The sequence below is a fragment of the Orcinus orca genome, chromosome 10 (assembly GCF_937001465.1).
Source record: "Orcinus orca chromosome 10, mOrcOrc1.1, whole genome shotgun sequence".
Taxonomy (NCBI): Eukaryota; Metazoa; Chordata; class Mammalia; order Artiodactyla; family Delphinidae; genus Orcinus; species Orcinus orca.
Genome location: NC_064568.1, coordinates 2,761,508 through 2,782,405, shown reverse-complemented (window position 1 = coordinate 2,782,405; position 20,898 = coordinate 2,761,508). Strand labels below are relative to the sequence as shown.

Here is a 20,898-nt window from a genome sequence, read left to right as displayed (position 1 = left end):
TTACCTTCTACTTGAACTATTTTACTGAATTTTCATATTAGATTAAGAATAAAGATTTCTTCTTTGTTGCTATTCTCATTTATTAAATGGACCAGTACACTCTGGTATTATTTATTATTGCAACAGGCCAATATGTCAGTATACGTTTTTAAAAAATGCATTAATGTCATTAAAAATTATTAATCTATTACCTTTCCCTTTTTGGCTATTAAGTAATATTTATTTTATTTTTTTAATTAAAAACTTGCTTTTGCTGGCTTGCTTGTATATACAAAGCTCAATCAAACAAGTTTTAAAAAGTTATTTTTTCCCAGCCATTATTATGTTGCATTTAATGTTTTTTTTGTTTTTGTTTTTGTTTTGCCACACCACATGGCTTGTGGGATCTTAGTTCCCCCACCAGGGATTGAACATTGAACCCAGGCCCATGGCAGTGAAAGCACCCCAGTCCTGACCACTGGACCGCCAGGGAACTCCCTCATTTAATGTTTATTACAGAAAATAATTTTTTCTTATATAGGAGTATTAAAAGAAATCTTCCTTCCTAAGAGGTTTGATGAGCTAGGTACGACACTGGAGGTATGAAATAGCCATTTGGGGAGCCAGGGGTAGGACGTACCCTACTCCAGTTCTGGTGGCCTAGTGATGTCTAAGGACTCCAGTGTGTCCCTCCAGGGCTGCTGGTGTCAGACTTAGCCGGCTGGGATAACACACATGCCAGAACTTCTAAGGGGGCCTGACGGTATGAAGCTGCAGTCAGCTTATCCTGCAGCCACTGTCCCATAGCGATGCCTTTGGGGACGAAGGGAGTAGGTGGGCGAGGATGAGGTGTTCAGTGGTCCGGGGGCAGCTAACTGGCCGAAGCAGTCCCTGACTCGGGCAGAGAATGGATGTGGCAAGTGGAAGAAAGCCGTCCTGAGTGAGAGTAAAAGCAGATAGAAACTGGATCCTGTGAGCAGGCAGCATGTCTGCGCATTGATAAAAAGCAGCGATTTCTGTAATTAAATGGCGCCATTATCTTACACAAGATGAAGTTTGGGAAAGCATTCTGCCAAGGCTGAAACTGTTCCCGTGCTCCCAGACGTTTTCTTATTTTTTATTTCCCCAAACGTTGAGGTTTCCAGCCCAGAGACAGTGCTAAAGGCCTACAGTGGGACCCCCTTTCCTCAGTCCCCAGGGACCGTGACCAGAAGGTAGCTGCGGCCTTGTGCGGCAGGGAAACCACTGCTGCTGGGCTGGGTCCTGCATATGGGGTGTGCTGGGTGTGAGTGAGGGTGCTCTAAAGAAAAACTTTTACTCCAGCAGAAAGGGGCAACACAGACAATGCCGGGAGGGAAAGAGCGCTGAAGGGGGAACCTGGACATTAAAAGCTCATTTCAAGCCATTGCCGTGTGAACCTTACGTGGATCCTGATTCTGAAAATACAAACTGTGAAAAAAAAGCTACGATGTTTATGAGACACTTGGAAGTTTGAACTCTGCATATTTTATGACTGAGGAATTATTGTTCATATTTTAGATGTGATAATAGTATTGTGGTTAGAGTGTACATCTAAAACAGTCCTTATCTTTTAGAGGTAGGATGCCTCAGATTTGTTGCAAAATGATACGGGTGAGGGCTGGGGTTGGCTGCAGGCGCATGGTCACGGGACTGGACGGTCATGCTTGGGGCTTCAGTATACTATTCTCTCAACTCTTGTGAATGCTTGAGCTTCTCCACTGCACAATTTAAAAAATCTATTTGTTGCAAAAAGATGGTAGGGCTTCCCTGGTGGCGCAGTGGTTGAGAGTCCGCCTGCCGATGCAGGGGACACGGGTTTGTGCCCCGGTCCGGGAGGATCCCACATGCCGTGGAGCGGCTGGGCCATGAGCCATGGCTGCTGGGCCTGCGCGTCCGGAGCCTGTGCTCCGCAACGGGAGAGGCCGCAGCGGTGAGAGGCCCGTGTACCGCAAAAAAAAAAAAAAAAAAAGATGGTAGATAGGTTCTAATATGACAACATACCACTAGGAATAGTTCCTTGCCTTTGAAATTCCTTCTCAACCCTTATTCGCTCAAGAAGAAAGGCCCCTATCGTCCAGTGCTTGGTCCTCTCCCTCTGAATGGTGAGAACAGGCCTTGGGCTCTGAGCCTTTGACAGGAAACAGTGTCTCCTTGTAACTTAACGGCATCCCTTTGTTTCATTGTATTTATTTTATGGCTACTTCTAGTTTGGCAACAGATACTGTTTTTCTACTTACCAGAGTGACAAAGTTTCCTTTTTAAATATATGTAAACACTTTGATTTAAAGACAAATAGGAAATAACAGCACAGATGGTACTCAGATACTGTAAGGTTTCTCCGAGCGAGCGTGGAAGTCACTGAGCGTGGAAGTCACCGATACAAGTCATTTTCCTATCTCATTTTATTTATCAGGTAGACAAATCTGGGGTCTCTTCATCCCTGAGGGTCTCTGTGCCTGGGGCAGCGTGGCCTGCTCAGGCCATGCCCACTGTCTCCCTGACTCTCAGATATAGCACTTGATACCCAGAGAAGGCGCCCAAAGGCAGAGAAGGAGGGTGCTGCATGGACCCCGGGGCCCCGACATGGTCCCTTACCAGGCTCACTGGCAAGTGAAAATGGGGGGGTGACAGAGTTAAGGACAATATAAAGAAAGGGAAACATCTCAAATGGGAAAATGTTCTATCCATCATTTTGTTGCTTCCCGTTCGTAGTGTTTTGCTGGGGAAATTTCCTGACCGCCTTAAATTAAAGCATACAGGTGGCCAGCAAGCTGTGTCCACCCGGATTATTTTGTTAGGCCTGTTTGTATGTTTGCTTTTTTGTTTGTGTAAGTAAACTTTTTTCTTTTTAGATAACTGTAGATTCACATGCGGTTTTAAGACATAGAGAGAGGGCTTCCCTGGTGGCGCAGTGGTTAAGAATCGCCTGCCAATGCAGGGGACATGGGTTCGAGCCCTGGTCCGGGAAGACCCCACGCAACTAAGCCCGTGCACCACAACTACTGAGCCTGAGAAGCCCGCGCACCGCAACGAAGAGTAGCCCCCGCTCTCCGCAACTAGAGAAAGCCAGTGCGCTGCAACGAAGACCCGACGCAGCCAAATACAAATAAATAAATAAAATTGATTCTTTAAAAAAAAAAAGACATAGAGAGAGACATATTTAAGACGTACAGAGAGACTCATGCACCCTTTTCCCAGTTTCCCCCAATGGTGACTGCTTGCAAAACTATAGGACACACAGGGAACTATATTCAATATCTTGTAATAACCTACAATGGAATAGAACCTGAAAAAAAAAAATATAAATGAACCACTTTGCTGTACACTTGAAATTAACACAACATTGTAAATCAACTATACTTCAATTAAACAACAATAAAAAAACCCCATAGGACATTGCAACCAGGATTTACCATAGACACAGTCAAGACAGAACATTTCCAGCCACACAAAGATTTCACAAGTCCTTTTATGGCCACATCACCCTCCACCCCTACCCCGTCTGGCCCTCACCCACTGTCAGTCACTCACCTGTTCTCCAGTTCTATAACGTTGTTTTTCAAGAACGTTATATGAATGGAATTATGCCGTATGTAACCTTTTGCGATTGGCTTTTTTTCCACTCAGCATAATTTCCTGCAGATTTGAGTTGTCCAGTGTGTCAACAGTTTGTTCCTTTATTGCTGAGTAGCATTCCATGGTGTGGATGCACCCAGTCTGTTTAACCATCACCTGTGGAAGGACCTCTATGCTGTTTTCAGTTTTGGGTTATTAAGTTTGTTTGTTTGTTTTGCGGTACGCAGGCCTCTCACCGCTGCGGCCTCTCCCGTCGCGGAGCACTGGCTCCGGACGTGCAGGCTCAGCGGCCATGGCCCACGGGCCCAGCGGCTCCGCGGCATGTGGGATCCTCCTGGACCGGGGCACGAACCTGTGTCCCCTGCATCGGCAGGCGGACTTCCAACCCCTGCGCCACCAGGGAAGCCCCAGTTTGGGCTATTATGAATAAAGCTGCTTTGAACATTTTATGTATGGGCTTTTGTGTAAACATACGTTTTCATTTTCCTGGGATAAATGGCCAAGAGTGTGCATGTTTGTTTTTAATAAATCAATTGCATTCATTTACAGTTGAGCTGTTTCATCTACAAATCCACATTACTGATTTCTTCTCAATAATCAGAAGATCTGGAAATATGGGGCCATAGGGACTCATGATCCTAACAGGCCAGATGGGCTTAAGATCCCTGATACTCCGCCTAGTCCTTTGTATTTATTTACCTGCTGGGCGAGGCTCCTGGTTTGCCAATTTAAGTGGGCATAATTGGAACATGATAAGTTATATCATGAATTTTTTTTTATATATCATGAATTTTAACTGTATACACACAGGTATTTGCTTGTATATGCCTAAAATCTGTCTGGAAGTATACACAAGCAGAAAATACTAGTTGCCTCTGGGAAGGGTACTGGGTGAGGGGTAGTAAGGGGGAGTCACTTTTACTATGAGCCCTTTTGAGTCTTTTTTAGCTTAAACTCATCTGTTATTTACTAAAAAATGAATCAATAAAACATGCAAACAAGAACACTAAAAATTCCTCACAGATACCTGCTCTGAGGCTGCTTTGTCCATACAACTCTTGTTTCTTTAGACAAGAGAACCCATTGGAATTTCCCCACCCAGGGAAGAGCCCAGCTCCAAGAGATCTCTGGTCTGGGGCCTTTAGGCTTTGAGGGTGATCCCCAAACAGCCCTCCTCACCATCCAAAATCTGGATGACCCCTGAGGGGCACGCTCAGACCATCTGGGCCTCTCTGAAGCCTAGTGAGGTGTCTATGCCCAGCCCAGGGGCCACCTCCTCCAAGAAGCCTTTCCCAGCCTGATTGAAATTCAGCTTCTCCCTCCCTCATCAGGCAGGGGCATTCATATGCGTATCCGGTTACAATCCAGGGCACACTTCCTGGACCCTTCACACAGGCTGGGCCCCAGTGCACTTACCCCGCCTCTTCCTGACCTCCCACTAGGCTGGGCCCTCACCGCAGCAGATTAACATCTTAAAGGCACTGGTGCACAGGGTACCTGCAGAGCTCACCCCCCCTGTAATTCGTGACAAAGACTACTACAAACCTAGGGCGCAACCTGTAAAGTGAATTTAAGATTTAGGGTTTCTGCACGCACAATTCAGTGATGCTGAACTCTCTCTCTCTCTCTCTCTCCCTCTCTCCCTCTCTCTCTCTCTCTCTCTCTCCCCCTCGTGCGTGCGGGGGAGGGGTAGGATGTGCTCTGGCAGCGTTGGCGCCTTAAATCTGCCTTTTGGGTAACCTCCTCACGGCTTCCGGAAGACAGTGGGTGCAGCGCAAAGAAGGGCTTTGGGATCTGAGAGCCTCAATGTTGCCCTTCGTAGCTGCGTGGTCTTCAGGCCAACTCACCCTGTTTCCTCCTGGAGAACTGGGGATCATGATGCCTCCCTGGCAAGGCCTGGAGGAGGTTGAAGGGGGAAGGAGCACCCACAGGGCCCCCAGGGCTTAGCAGTTCGTTTGCCGTTGCGGAACTGGGCCCCTCTACTGGATGCCTGGGCCAGGATGCGCTCCGCATTCCAGATTTCCTGGGGGCCTGTTCCTTTGTGTGTTGATGGTCTGAGCTCAAGGTCTCAGGGGCCTGGCGGACTTGTTTGTTGGGCCCTGGCCAGGGTCATTGGCCAGAGGCGCTGAACAGGGCCGAATGAATGGCTGCGGGACGGCTGAGAGGCTCCACATCCGCGTGCAGTGTCGCCCGAGAGTTTGAAACCAAGAGTTTGAAACCAGGGATACGAGTGTGGAGGCCAGAAAACCGTGCAGTGCTTCCCGCGTGGTCGAGGGGCGCCACCGCCGCAGGGCGCCTCATCCCTTCTCCCCCGCCCACGGTGACTCGGGCGCGCGCCCCATCCCACTCACCCAGGCCCGCGTGGCCTCGGGTGCGCGCCCCAGCCCCTCCCTCCGCCCCGTAGGGCCGGGGGCCGGGGGTGGGAGCCCGGGCCCCTCAGTTCCAGCGCTCAGGGCCCGCCGGGGCCCAGGAAGGGGCCCGAGGCCTCGGCCCTCGCCCCGCCCCCTCCCTCCTCCCTCCCGCGCTTATCACCTGCCGGCCGGGCGCGCGCGGCCGGGGACGGAGGGCACGAGGGGAGCGCGCGCGCGTGCGCGCGCGACCGGGCTCCGGGTCCCGGGAGGTGAAGAGCGGCGAGGATGGTGACGCGGGGCCGGCGGCTGTGGCCGCTTCTGCTCGCGCTCTCGGGGCTGCTGGCGCTGGGCCCCAGCGCGCCGGCGGCCAAGCTCAACATCCCCAAGGTGCTGCTGCCCTTCACGCGGGCCACGCGCGTGAACTTCACGCTGGAGGCCTCGGAGGGCTGCTACCGCTGGTGAGGCGCGGTCAGGCGTGGGGCCGGGTCGGGAGGCAGACCTCGGGCGCGGGCGGCCGGGCGGGCGCGCTGCAGGTGCGCGGGCGCGGGGAGGAGGCCGCGGCCTCGGGCGGGTCTGGCGGGGCCTGCGGCGCGCGGCCTTCGGGCCCGGCCGGCGCCAGGAGGTCGGGAGCCGCGCGCCCCCGCAGGCCCGCGCAGCAGGTGCGCCGGCGCGCGCTCCCGGGCGCCGGCTTGGCGGCCGGGCGGCCACTGGCCTGGCGGCTGGTCGCGCGTGATCCGGCGGCGTGCGCGTGGGTCGCCCCTACTGCGCATGGCGGCGCCGAGGCCTACGCGCTTTCTGGCGGGAGGGGGCCCGCCCGGGAGGTGGTGCGGGCGGGAGCCCTGCTGTCGGCGGGACTCGCGGAGGGCGTGCGGCGGCCGCGGCGAAGGGCCAGCGAAGCCCTGCCCGCCCCGGGGCTTCCGGAGGGACCTCCTGCGGGAGGGAGAGGGTCGCAGTGGCGCAGCTGGTCCCGGGATGCGCGTCCACGTGGTCGCACGCCTTTCTCGTCCAGGCTCCGGGAGAGGTGGTCAGGGCCCTGCAGAGAGACCTAGGCTGGGGACGCCGCTTTCCGGAGTTTGGTGACCGGGACTCATCCCTGGCGCCGGACTGGTGTGGGAATTGGGCTTGTGGAGAAGTGGGGAAGGTGTGTGTGGGAGTCGAATCAGTCGTTCAGCGTCTTTGGGAGAAACGGAAACCTTTGATGAAAGGTCTTTCGGAGGAAACCCTAGGTGTTTAACAGATGATGCACCTGTTTTACAGATGAGAGATGCAAGGGAATGGTTGGTGGTTCACCCCAGGTTGCCCACAGAGCAGGGTTGCCTTGATCCCTAGCTTCCTGGGGGGACGCAGGAGTTCTGCACCTTTTGTGGGGGATGTGATCTGGGAACCCCAGGAACTAATGAAACTAGAGGTCCGCCCCACCTCACGGTAGCTGGGTGATGTGGTCCAGCCCTTCCGTCCTTCAGATGGAGGAGCAGCAGCCTGAAGCGGCCTCTGGGTTCCACTCCGAGCAGGTTCATTCCTAGCAGGGTGCAGGCGGTGCTGGGTGTGACCAAGGCCCTACCACACCTCCCCGCCACCTTGCTGGAGATGAAAAGGAGGGGGTGATCCCCACGCGCTACGCCCTTGCTCCTCCCTTTGGTTCCCTGTTTCAAGGCTAGACAGTGTAACAGGGTGTGATCACAGTACAGAGAGTCCAACGTGTGTTAAGTCTGTTGGGATAGTCATCCGTGCACATCCGCGAGCCTGGTGCCGGAGCTCAGACTACCTTCTAGCTTATGTGCATTACTACTACCTATTTGTGTTCTGAAGGTCACCTCCTGAAATAAGGACACGCCACATCAGACAAATGCATTTTGGGTTTAGTGCCTGCCTCCTCTGGAGGGTCGTATTTCTGGCTTGATATCACATCTTCTCTTTAACTTTTCTTCATCCCTGTGCAGGGCCCTGTCTGGTGTGGGGAGGTCACCTGTTAGTCCACACTTTGCAGGTGACCGTGCTCATTCTCTGGTTGAAGTTGTTCTCTTGATATGGGGGGCAAGAAAGAGGAAGCTGGCTATTAAAAGCAGCTGGCTTCAAATGAATCCGTTTCGGTGTATTCGTATGCTGCTTCCTCTGAGATTCTAGAGCTGTGTTTTTCGTTTCTGAAGTAACAACTTTTTTTTTTTTCTGACTGCATTTTCTTTTCTGAGAAGAGCTGGTGGATTTTAATTTACTTGTATAGTTTCTGAGGAGGAAGGAAAAAAACATTCCTAATCACTGATGCATCAGAGGATTGCTAAGTATCTTATAACTTGTTTTGAATCTGACCCATAGCTTTTATTGCAGATGTGTAACTGCTTACCTTAAGTGTCTTGGAGGTGTTTGGTGGTTGTGATTTTCCCCTTAACTTCACAGGAAAAGCTTCTGTCAGTCAAGCGTTGGAAATGTTTCCCTTATTTTTAGTGTGTGCTTCCTAGTTCAGTCAGGTATTGCTTTAGTGTTTGAAGAGTCCCCTCTGGAGTTTTAAGAGTGGGCCTAAAGGCAAGCTTTCTATCTGCATTCATCTATACCTGGGAGGAAAATAGCCTCTTCACCTAAGGAGTTCATTGTGAAGTCTGTGAGGTGAAGAACAGAGAAAATGAAAACCTTCCTGGACCTTGGGGAAATTTTTTCTCATCCTTGGACTTTTCCGCCAAGCTCCCACTTTACTGGAACCACTGCGTGCCTGAGCCCCAGGGGCTTTAAGTCTGATTTTCCTGTTTCTTGATTTTATAGCATCAAATAATCAGGCAATTTTAAGGTCAGGGGAACTGTAGAGAGCATCAGGTTAAAACTGTTCACATTTCAGTCGGAACCTCAGAGAGGGCAGTGCTCTGGGGGACGCGTATAAGTAGTGATGGTCTTGAGTTTGGGACCGTGCCCCCGTACCACCTCTTCCAGGGGTTTGCAGCCTCTGGCGAATTGGCCAGACCTGATTGCACCCCTCCAGTCACAACGAGGGATTGCTGGTTATGTGGCAAACTCCTGATTCTTTTTTGCTATTTCATGTTATTGAAAGGGCTCCAAAGCATCTTTCATTAGCTTCTTTTTAAGGCATCCTTTATATAAATGACACGAGAGAGAAAGTTGGGAAAAGGGGGAAAAAGAGAAGTATCCCATAATCCTTTTTTTTTTTTTTTGGCCGAGTGGCATGTGGGATCTTAGTTCCCCGACCAGGGATCACACCCACGCCCCCTGCATTGGAAGCGCAGAATCTTGACCACTGGACCACCACGGAAGTCTCCCATAATCCTTTGACTGTAACACAGTCAGTCACCATTTTGTTTTCCTTTTGATCACTTATTCCACCCCCCGCACCACCACGAAGCTCAAACCTGGTATTCAGGTCACTTGGGAACTTCCTTCTCTACCAACCACCAGCAAGTGTTAAAGCCCAGCTGTTTTTCTGTGTTGCTTCATGATCTTAAGTTTTCAGTGCCTGAGCACCATGCTGCTGGGTAGATGTTCCATCCTGCTTCCGTGGGTGGTTTTCTTCCTGCTTCCCTTGTGGGTCCCCCCCCCCAACCAAGCCTGCTCTGCCCCTTGACGTGGCTTCCACCCTGCAGGCCCTGCCTCTGTCATGGGGGGCAGGGAAGGGTGGACCTGCAGGTGGGTGGAGGGAGGGCTGTGTCTTCCTCTGCCCCCACTCACTGCTTCTTTGTACAACTGTCACTTCTCCTTTTTCCACTGTAGCTTTCTGGCCTGACCCTCCCTGTCCCCGGGTTCCCCTGTCCCATTAGACACCCTCAAGATAAAAAATTCATTTCTGGTGCCAACATGTTGCTTCCATTTTTTCTTTTTAAAAAAAATTTGGTAAAATATACATATCATAAAATTAACCATTTTTAAGTGTCCAGTTCAGTGGCATCAAGACATTCACACTGTTATATAACCATTACCCATCATCTCCAGAACTTTTTCAGCTTCCCAAACTGAAACTCTGTCCCCATTAAATGCTAACCCCTCCCCGTCCCCCAGCCCCTACAACCACCTTCTGCTTTTCCTAATACCCTGTAATATCTGCCTGTTTCTTTTTTGGGGGTGACAGTGTCCCCCTGGCCCCCCCCCCAGCCAAATGCAGTAACATTGTTTCGATTCTTGTTTGTTTTAATCGTTACCTCGGATGGCAAATGGTATAGGCTTTCTGTTTACACTAGTGATATAAAGTTTCCTTTTAAAGTATTGTTTCAGGACTTCCCTGGCCGGTCAGTGGTTAAGGCGGGGTACTTCCACTGCACGGAGCGCAGGTTCAATCCCGGTGAACCAAGATGCCACATGCCGTGGGGCACGGCCAATAAATAAATAAAGTACGTTTTCATTAAGGAAGAATCAATTTACAAGAAAAATGTAAGGGACTTCCCTGGTGGTCCAGTGGTTAAGGCTTCACCTTCCAATGCAGGGGGTGCGGGTTTGATCCCTGGTCAGGGAGCTGGGATCCCACATGCCTCGCAGCCAAAAAACCCAAACGGAAAACAGAAAACAGCAGTATGGTAACAAATTCAGTAAAGACTTTAAAAAGGTCCACATAAAAAAAGTCTTAAAAAAATTAAAAAAACAAATAAAAGAAAAAAGTAAGAAAAAGATACGAAGGTTACTTGGATGTAACCGGATGGGGGGCCGGGAAGGGCGGAAGGTGCAGGTGTCCAGGCAGCTGCCCCGGTGGGTGGCCAGAGACCCAAGTCCAGAGGCAGGGACTTTGAATGTTGCAGGTGGGGATGGCAGAGGGAACCAAATAGCAGAACCAGTTTTTCCGCTAATTCCTTTGCATACTTTGCATGTTATTCCCCACTTACCGCAGAACCACATTCAAAACCAGGTCACAGACTCAGCTCAGTCCTGGGATGCACGGGAAGTGTGCCAGACCTTCTCATCAATGGCGGTTTTACCCAGGTTCAGTAGCATTTAAGGGAAGTTGATGACACATTAAGAAGCAGTATTAAGGCTGCATGTGGGGTAGGGGGTGATGGAGGAGATGGAGCCATTTTTCACTGAGGTCTGGCGGCCTGGGCCCTCCCATGGGCAGCCCCAGGTAGGTGGAGGCCATTAGCTCTGTTTTGAACAATCTGGGTGCATTCACCACAAGGCGGGAGGTGGTGTCTGGACCAGGAGTCTAGAGCCAGGCCCGGCTGAGGTGTTATCCAGGAATGTAACCCTGGGCAGGTTACTTCACATCCGTGCAGGGGTTTCCTTGTGTATCAAATGGGGGGTTTCAATAGGACTGTTGGGAGGCAAATAAAACACTTGTGATATGTTTTATTTCGAGCCTGACACATAGTAAGCACATAATAAATGACAATTTTTTTTTCTTTTTAAAAAATATAGTACCAGTAGTTTGAATGAAATAAGGCCACAAGTCTTGAAGAATTCTGTCAGGGGATTTCATTTGTCTCAACTCTCCTGACTTTCCTGCATGTGACAGGAAACTCAAACCAAAATAGTTTAAATAAAGCAGGGATGTTGTTTTGGCAGAGTTTGTTTCAGGCCGCACACAGGGCTCAGTGATGTCAGCAGGGCCTGGTCTCGGGCCTCAGCCGGGTGCCCCCTGGGGTAGCAAGAGGACGGGTCCAGCCCTGCAGCCCTTGTCAAGCCTTGCACGCTGGGTCTGAACACCTCCATCCAGGGGGATGCACAGCCGATCGGCCAGGCCCCAGCCACCTGCCTCCCAGGGTCCAAGGAGCATGGGTGCCCTGGAGCCTCATGGTCTGAGGGTGGAGGAGAGCAGCACCCCCAGAAAAGCTGGGTGCTGTTACTGAGGAGGGGGAATGGAGTCTGGGCAGCCAAAACCCAACACGGGTCCCCTGCAGGAATGACACTCATGTGTGCACGTTTGCCTTGCTTCCTGTTTGCCCAGCTGTGTGTGTGTGTGTGTGTGTGTGTGTGCGTGTGCGTGTGCGTGTGCTTGTGCGTGTGGGGGGGGCAGTATATATACCCTGGGTTTGCTCACCTGGGGCCCTTGTCGGGAGCTGCTGTGATCTGGGAGGGGGTCTCGCTGGGATGTGGGTGAGCAATTCGAGAGGAGAGGAAGCAACATGCCCACCAGAACTGAACCGCAGGCTCCCCACCTCCTGTGCAGGACTTGGGGAAGGGTTCTCAGGCATAGAGAGCCCTTGGTGCCTCTCGGTCCACTTAGGACATTTGGTAAAATTAAGTTTATAATTACAGACCTTCTCATAAAGAAAACTCCAGGGCTTCCCTGGTGGCGCAGTGGTTGAGAGTCTGCCTGCCTATGCAGGGGACACGGGTTCGTGCCCCAGTCCGGGAGGATCCCGGGAGGATGCCGTGGAGTGGCTGGGCCGGTGAGCCATGGCCGCTGAGCCTGCGCGTCCAGAGCCCGTGATCCGCGACGGGAGAGGCCACAACACTGAGAGGCCCGCATACCGCAAAAAAAAAAAAAAAGAAAACTCCAAGCCCAGGTGGCCTCACTTGTAATTTCTATGAAACGTTTAAGGAGGAAATAGTACAAATCCTTCATAAACTCTTTCAGGAAAGGCAGGAAGAACAATCATTTCCTAGCTCCTTTTTATGAGGCCAACATTACACTGATTGCAAACCAGCCTCAAACATTATAAACAAAAGAAATTCACAGACGCAGAGTACAAAATTCCTTAACAAAATAGCAGCACATCAAATCCAGAAACATATAAAAAGGGTGTTGTGTTATGACCAACTGGAGTGGATCTCAGGAATGCGGGGTTGGTTTAATACAAACCAATCAATGTAATTGCTTGAGCAACAATAAACAATTAATTCTTATATCAACAAAATGAAGAAGAAAAGCCATATAATGGTCTCAATAGGTGCAGAACATTCAACAGTCATTCATGATAGAAATTTGCAGCAAGTTCGGATTAGAAGAGAATCCATAACCTGATAAGGGGCATCTACAAAAACTTGCACCGGGGCTTCCCTGGTGGCGCAGTGGTTGAGAGTCCGCCTGCCGATGCAGGGGACACGGGTTCGTGCCCCGGTCCGGGAAGATCCCACATGCCGCGGAGCGGCTGGGCCCGTGAGCCATGGCCGCTGAGCCTGCGCGTCCGGAGCCTGTGCTCCGCAACGGGAGAGCCCACAACAGTGAGAGGTCCGCGTACCGCAAAAACAAACAAACAAACAAACTCGCACCAGAGTCTTATGCTGGGTGCAGTGAGGGCAAGAAATGAGCACGCACGGGCGCTGTCCTCAGGCTCAGTCTCTGAGGGGGTCAGACAAGGAGAAGGATCACACCAGCCATGGTCTCGGGGCCTTTGCCCTCGCCCATGCTTTTGCCGGAACACCCTTCTCCCAGATATCCAGGGATCCTGTGTCTGCCCCTCCTCCTCACATGTCGCCTCTGAGGGAGGCTCCCTTCACCATCCAGTTGGAAACTACAGCCTTTCCCTCCCCTGCCTTCTATTTGTCCAAAGCACTGTTGTCTGAGATCCCACCTCCACTCAGTCATTTTGTCTATCCTTGTTCTCCTCCCACTAAAACGTAAATTCCGTGAAGGTGGGGATTAATGTGTATTTTGTACCTCGTTGTGTCCCCGGCACCTAGAACGGTACCTGGAATCCTGCACATCACCCAATGAATATGGATTCAATGAATGAACGAACGAATGGGTGCATTAGGGACCCCAGGAAGGACCAGCTGTGAGAGCTGAGTGGAGGTTGAGGAGGGTCAGGGATGGGTCCGTGGAAGAGTTACCATTTCCCATGAGCCCTCAAGGCCGGGCCGCACAAGAGCTGGTGGGAGGGACGTGAGAAGTGGAGGGGTCAGCATCAGTGGAGGGATGGGGGGGAAGCTGGGGGAGGGAGAACTTCAGAGCAGAGGTTAGACTTGAAGTCAGAAGCTTCAGGCTCTTGCCAGTGGTGAACCCTACTTCGGGCCTGAATCTTTGCCTGTGGCTCTGAGGATGTCTGCGGTTGGGGGTAGGGCCCCACCAGGTCACACATGAACGATCACGATCTAGAAGGGCCCATGTTTTCTTACTTTCTTTAAAAAGCAAAGGACTATGGTCAGAATCTCGCCAAACACCTCAGGGCCAGAAGCCCTTCATTTAGGCACCTCCTTCTGGTGCCTGAGTTGGAGAGCTTACTCTGTGCGACGCCCTGCAGTAAGAGCTTTACATCTGTCATCCTATGTAATCCGCCCCAACCCTTTGCAGCAGGTACCACTTTTATTGCCATTGTACAGCTGAGGAAACAGGCACAGAGAATTGAGGTGGAATTGTTTGCTCAATGTCACACAGCTGGCGAGCGGCAGCACCCTGCTGCCCTAGGCGTTCACCTTCTCAACAGAGAGTGAGGCCATGTCACCATCACTGCCTGCGCCAGGGGCCCGGGGAGGCCCCTGAAGCTCCTCCCGTGGGCCTTAGGGCGAGTCCATGAGTGGGGAGGGTGGGCAGGCGTGCTGACCACCAGCTGAGGTGCACAGAACGACCAGGTGGGCAAGCTGGAGCAGCTCTCATCCGTTCTGAGCAGCGGCCGTTCGTTTAAACTGGAGACAGAGGAAGGCTCTTCCGGCAGAAAAGCCATTGAGCCCGGACCTGCTTCCTTGGCAGAACGTGATGCTGTGTCCAAGTGACCTGGCCTTCGGAGCTGGTTTCTGGGTGGGCCTCTCAGCTGTCAGCTCTGTGCAGACCCCGCCTTCTCTGAGCCCTGCCTCCTGGACCCGTCCTGCCTCCTGGACCCGTCCTGCCGCCTGGGCCGTGAGCCCAGAGCCCGTGACGGTTAGGCTGAGGGAGCTGGCGCGGCCCACGTGCCTTCTCCCCGCTTCCCTCCGTGCCTCATGTGGGTCCTCCCCAACCAGTGTGGAGACAGACTGGTTCTGAGAGCTCCAGCTATCGGTGTGAGAGGCCGCTCTGTCCTTGTTTTATAGAAACACTGGAAAATGGCGGCTGATGGGCAGACCCCACCCCTCACAGCTGTCCTGGGAACGCCACTGTCAGAGTGCTGCCTTTTTAGTGTACCACGTATACGAAAACTTACTGTTTGCTTCAAAATGACTCCTTTTTTGAACATCGGACATCCTCTTCAGTATTAACATGTAGGAGCTCATAAGTTTGATACATTTGTTTTTCCTGAAACAATTAAAAATGAATGTGTAGTAATTAAATGACATAAAGAGTCAATTTAAAGATAGTTCATCGGTGCCTCACTGCCCTCTGGTGTTGTGTGCTCCGTACCCTGGGGGAAGCACTCGTGTGGTGGGAGGATTGTCTGATCTGGAGTCACACAGACCTGGCTCTGATCACTGGCCCCGCCACGTACAGCTGTGTGGCTTTGCGGAATTACTCAACCTCTCTGAGCCTCGGTTTGGTTTTCCCATATAGGCCTCCTGGAGGGTTAAGTAATCTGATGGACAGAAGTATTTGGCTCTGGGCTTAACACATGGTAGATAGTTTCTTTCGTTGTCTTATTTGCTCTCCCTGTATTGGTCAGGGTTCTCCAGAGAAACAATATGTGTGTGTGTGTGTGTGTGTGTGTATATACACACCTCTGAAGGCTTTCAGGCAGGAGGAACTCCCTCTCATTTGCAGATGGGTCAGCCTTTTTGTTCTATTCAGGCCTCAACTGATTGGGTGAGGCCCACCGACACAGGGGAAGGCAATCTCCTTTACCCAGTCTGCTGGTTTAAATGTTAATCTCATCCCAAAACACCCTCAGACACACCCAGAATGATGTCTCACCAAGTAGCTGGGCACCTCATGGCCTGGCCAGGTTGACACGTAAAATTAACCACCACACTCCCCCAGCACACTTCTGTATTTTAATAACAGTCTCTGGGTGTCTCTGCGTTTGCCAGACATCTGCTTCTGCCTGTCATCCCCACTCATGTCCGGCGCTCTCTGCCTGCCTCGGGCTGCAGGGTGATTAACCATCGCTTCTGTGAAGAATGACCCATCCTCCCTCTGTGGCGAAGGTGTTTACCTGCCCTTCCGCCCACCTTCCCTGTAACCTCGGCCCCGTGCGCTGGGCCTTGTGCCTGTTGCCAAGGTTTCTGTCGGTGAGCTCTGGGTTTGTAGGGCCTGTTGGGGATGGAGGTGACCGTCTGGGAGGCTGCCGTGTGCCAGGTCCTGCCTAGAGGTCAGCAGGTACCTGGCCTCTCCTCCTCCCCAGGGACCGTAGGCGCTTTTCCCACCAATAGTTATTTCCAGTTCCTTGGAATAGTCCTGTCAGGTGACTGTTGAACATGGAGGTGTTTTCCAGTGTCCCGAGCAGTGACTCTCTGCCTGTGTGATATGTTCAGGGCTGGGGTGGGGTTGAGGTGGGAGGGGAGGTCCTCGCCCTCAGGATGTCCTGCTCCTACTAGAGGGGCCTCGGCTGCCTGTCTCCTCTGGGTCTGAAGCTGGTGGAGCCTGGCCGCTGTGTCCTGCAAGTCTGGGACAGATTGGGGGCGCTGCGGCTCTGGCTTCCGGTCCCAGCCCTGCCTCTCCAGTGGCTCCAGAGGGTGACTTCTCTTCTTCTCGCCGCAGGTCATCGACCCGGCCGGAGGTGGCCAGCATTGAGCCGCTGGGCCTGGACGAGCAGCAGTGCTCCCGGAAGGCAGTGGTGCAGGCCCGCCTGTCCCAGCCCGCCCGCCTCACAAGCATAATCTTCGCGGAGGACATCAGTAAGGCCTCCCAGTGCGCCGCGTGGCCCCTGGTGGGGATGGGGGCTGAGGGGCTAGAAACACCCCGCTGAGGCCTCGGGCCACAGGGACGGAAGAGCCCATGGCCACGCTTCCCCTTCTCTTGTTGGGTCTGAGGACGCCCATGGAGCTGGGGCGACACTGAGGAGGCAACATGAACTCTGGTCCCTCCTGCCACAACCTTGTCCTGCTTGCCCTCCCGTGGAGGCTGGCTTTCATTTCTAAGTTATTAGTTGTTACCAAAATAACTCTTAATGGGCGTTGATTCAAAATGAAGAAAGTTGTGCAATGTTTCACTTCCCCATATTTAATTTGCCATATTATGGTCGTAAGATGCTTAGAAAACAATGAATTTTCTGTCATGCTTTTCCCCCACCTAACATGGTATGAAAAGTTTCCCATTTTATTATAGAATTTTTTTTAACATCTTTATTGGAGTATAATTGCTTTACAATGGTGTGTTAGTTTCTGCTTTATAACAAAGTGAATCAGGTATACATATACATATGTTCCCATATCTCTTGCGTCTCCCTCCCTCCCACCCTCCCTATCCCACCCCTCTAGGTGGTCACAAAGCACCGAGCTGATCTCCCTGTGCTATGTGGCTGCTTCCCACTAGCTATCTACCTTACGTTTGGTAGTGTATATATGTCCATGCCACTCTCTCACTTCGTCACAGCTTTCCCTTCCCCCTCCCCATATCCTTAAGTCCATTCTCTAGTAGGTCTGTGTCTTTATTCCCGTCTTACCCCTAGGTTCTTCATGACATTTTTTTTCCTTAAATTCCATATATATGTGTTAGCATACGGTATTTGTCTTTCTCTTTCTGACTTACTTCGCTCTGTATTTTTAATGGCCGAAGAATATTCTTAACCAGAGGTTGTGCTGTAAGCATTCCCGTATATGAGGCATTCAGATCGTTTTCAGATGTTTGTTTCAGTGTCAAATAGGAAAATAAATAGTTCCATTCGGTGAACAATTTTGGGTTCTTTCAGGTTATTTCCTGCCAAGGATAGATTCGCAGCTTTACTGGGTCACAGCCTATGAATATTTTTAAGGTTTTTGATAAATGGGGCTGAATGGCTTCCTCACAAAGTTAAGGGTGTACAAGTAGTTATATGGTGCCTGGAGAATGGTCGGAATGATTTCGTGTCACAAGCTGTTACTTTTTACATTAGAGGATTCTCCAGGTAATGCCATTTATGTGTTTTATTGATGGAGCAAGTAAGAAATCCGTGTAGACGTGCACACTCTTTTTTTATACTATAGTGTAGTTGATAGTCTTATGCAAAAACTGCAGTGTAAACACAGACACACACAAACGCACAAATTCCGGGTGTAATTGCTAATCTCAGGGTAGGGACAGGCGTTCAGAACAGCATCGTCCTTTTGGAGGCTAACTTATCATACCAGAACCCTTGTCATTTAGCTCAGTGGTTACACTCTGAACAAAACTAGGAATTCTAGGAAGAGTGTTCTGCACACAGCTTTAAACGCTGGCGCTCGCGGTGGAAAAGTACAAGATGGGCAGTGAAAGTGTCTGGAAGGCCCTTACTTCCTGGACGTCCTTGCTGACTCTCGGGCCTCGTGGAGGTCCTGAGGGTCGACTCGGTTCTACCAGCCCTGTTTCTTGGGGGGAATTGTTGGTTTCCCTTGTCTTTGCCAACGAATAAGACCACCCAACCTATGAGGCGCTGGAGGTGGGGTGGCCGCCCTCCGGCTGACCCTGTGTTCCCTCCCCTGCAGCCACCGGCCAGGTCCTGCGCTGCGACGCCATCGTGGACCTCATCCACGGCATTCAGATCGTCTCCACCACCCGTGAGCTCTACCTGGAGGACTCCCCGCTGGAGCTTAAGATCCAGGCCCTGGACTCGGAAGGTGAGGCCACTGGCCTGGCGGGCTCTGTTTCTCCCTCTCCTCGTGTGCGGCCCGCTCTCCCCCAAGGCAGGCTGCTCCGGCCAGGGGGGCAACGCGGAAGAGGTCAGGACCACCTCTAAGTGGACGCCAGGCCCGCGGTGGCAGCGAGGACACGGCCACTTCTCCACAGGGCCTGGAGGCCAGCTCCGTGCCTGTGCACAGCTGGGAGGGGCTCACGGGGTCACTGCTGTGAACAACAGAGGCTCTGGGGTCTGGGGCTGGCTTCCTGATCCAGACTGCAGCCTATGCACGTGCGCGCGCGCGTGCGTGTGTGTGTGTGTGTGTGTGTGTGTAAGAGAGCACGTCTATGCTGCCGGCCCCACGTACCATCCTTCACTTCATAGCAGAACATTGGCTTGTTCTGGGCTGGGATTCTTTGTGGAAGGTCTGTTCTGCTGGTTGGCAGACTGTCTTGGCTGTAACCTGACCTCTTGGTCAAGGAGCAAAGGGAAAATTTGTAGGTTAAGGTTCTTGTTGAAGAAAGTAGGTCAGGCAAAAGGCATCTTCCAGATGAAGGATCTTCTAAAACTTCACGTCCAAGCCAGGACTCACCTTGTCTTTGAAATCTCCCCTGACCACTCTAGCCCCCGCTGCCCCGGCTTTTTCAAAACATTGTTATAGATCAGGGTTTCTCAGTCTAGGCAGCATTGACATTTGGGGTAGATAATGCTTTGTGGTGGGGACTACCCAGTACATTTTAGGGTGTTTGGCAGCATCCCTGGCCTCTATGCACTGGATGCCAGTAGCACCCACTGAGTTGTGACAACCAGAAATCTCTCCAGCCATCGCCAAATGTCCCTTGGGGGCAGAATCAGTGTTACGAAGCATCTGTCCGAGCCTTCCTTCCGCTCTGTATTCATTCATCGGATAAGCTGCCCAGCTTCTCTGAACTCCCCTCTGATCTGTGAAGCTGACATAATGATGCTTACTTGGTCACGAGGACCTGGTGAGTGAGTGTGAAGGGTCAGCCCCGCCTGGTGTGTGGTGGGTGCTCAGTGTGCTGGGTGGCCATGGAGTGTGTTCTGCCTTCTGGGTCTGCCAGGTCCTGGGGTCCTGCTGTGGTGGGGCGGGCGCACTGGGCCTCTGCCCCTAGCATCTCAGGCCAGGGGGTCCACGGGTAGGTCAGGCCCCACATGCATCCCGGCAGGTGCGGTTTGTAATCACGTTGGGTGCAAAGTGTGAAGGGACCACTGGGTGGGGGAGCAACTCCAGGGGGCTTGGAGGTGGGGCGTGGAGGTCAGGGGTCAGAACAATTTCTCAGAAGGCAGGATGTTTGACTGAGCCTCGAGGGATGTGGGGTCTGCCAGGCGGGGACCCCGTTTCATCCTTGAGACTGAAATTGGAGAGGCCAAGGGACACAGGATATAAAGGGGCCTTGTGTCAGGTGTGGGATTTGCGCCTGGTCTTGAGGCAGAGGGCGCCGAGGAGGAGTTTGTGCAGCGAGCTGATGGGAGCTCACCTGCCCGACGCGGTGGCGGGGGTCATATGCCGCTCACTGGAGCCAGGCGTCTCTGGGCGCCTCACCTGTCCTGACTCGTTTCACTTCCAGGAGCAGAGACTGAGAGAGAACACACAGTGCACTTACAGACACACACAGACCAGTCACACACACTTCCTAGTCCTTCGTTCGCAGCAGAGCCAGAATCTGAGCTCTGGCCTGGTTGGGTCCTGGGTTCACTCTCAGCCAGGAGTCAGCACGTGTTTTCCGTGATGGGCTGGGTAGGAATTGTTTTAGGCTTTGCCGGCCCAATCGTCTCTGCAGCAACCGCTCAGTTGTGTCAGCGTGGCTCTAAAACACTCACAGACAGTGTGGAATGAAGGGGCGTAGCTGTTCTAATAAAACTTTATTCACAAGAACTGGTGGGCGCTGGATCTGGCCCAAGGGCTGTGGAGTGCCAACCCCTGCTCTTAACCTCTCTGGTCTATTTCCTGTCTTGTCACTTAAAAAATAAAGTTTCGTTTATTTAAAATTTTTTAATTTTGTATTGGAGTATAGTTGACTTACAATGCTGTGTTGGTTTCAGGTGTACAGCAAAGTGGTTCAGTTATACATGTATCTATTCTTTCTGAAATCCTTGCCCCATGTAGGTTATTAGAGAGTATTGAGCAGAATTCCCTGTGCTCTACAGTGGGTCCTTGTTGATTATCTATGTTATATATAGTAGTGTGTACATGTCATTCCCAAACTCCCAATCTGTCCCTCCCCACGACCCAAGTTTTGTTTATTTTTATCGAGATTTATATACCATGAAATTTACCCATCTAAAGTGTACAGTTCAGTGGTTTGTTTTAAAAGTATATTCACAGAGTTGTACAGCCGTCGCCACTGTCTAATTTTAGAACCTTTTCATCACTGCAAACTGCAACCCCACGCCCATTAGCAGTCGGTTCTCGTGCTTTTCTCTTTCCGGCCCCTGGCAGCCACTCATCT

General features: G+C 51.8%; 1 protein-coding gene across 3 annotated transcripts in view; it reads left to right on the top strand.

Moving 5' to 3' along the window:
* The first annotated feature begins 6,050 nt into the window (after window positions 1–6,050).
* The window catches only part of NUP210 (nucleoporin 210), a 100,569-nt gene continuing 85,721 nt past the window's right edge, over window positions 6,051–20,898 (top strand). Inside the window, exons 1-3 of one of the 3 annotated variants that reach the window (XM_033414055.2) lie at window positions 6,051–6,385; window positions 16,396–16,532; window positions 18,297–18,428. In XM_033414055.2, the coding sequence (XP_033269946.2) occupies window positions 6,213–6,385; window positions 16,396–16,532; window positions 18,297–18,428 (442 nt within the window). In that variant the 5' untranslated portion in view covers window positions 6,051–6,212. The remainder of the gene's footprint in view (window positions 6,386–16,395; window positions 16,533–18,296; window positions 18,429–20,898) is intronic. The other 2 variants (XM_049716004.1, XM_004284327.4) reach the window with 2 other exon arrangements.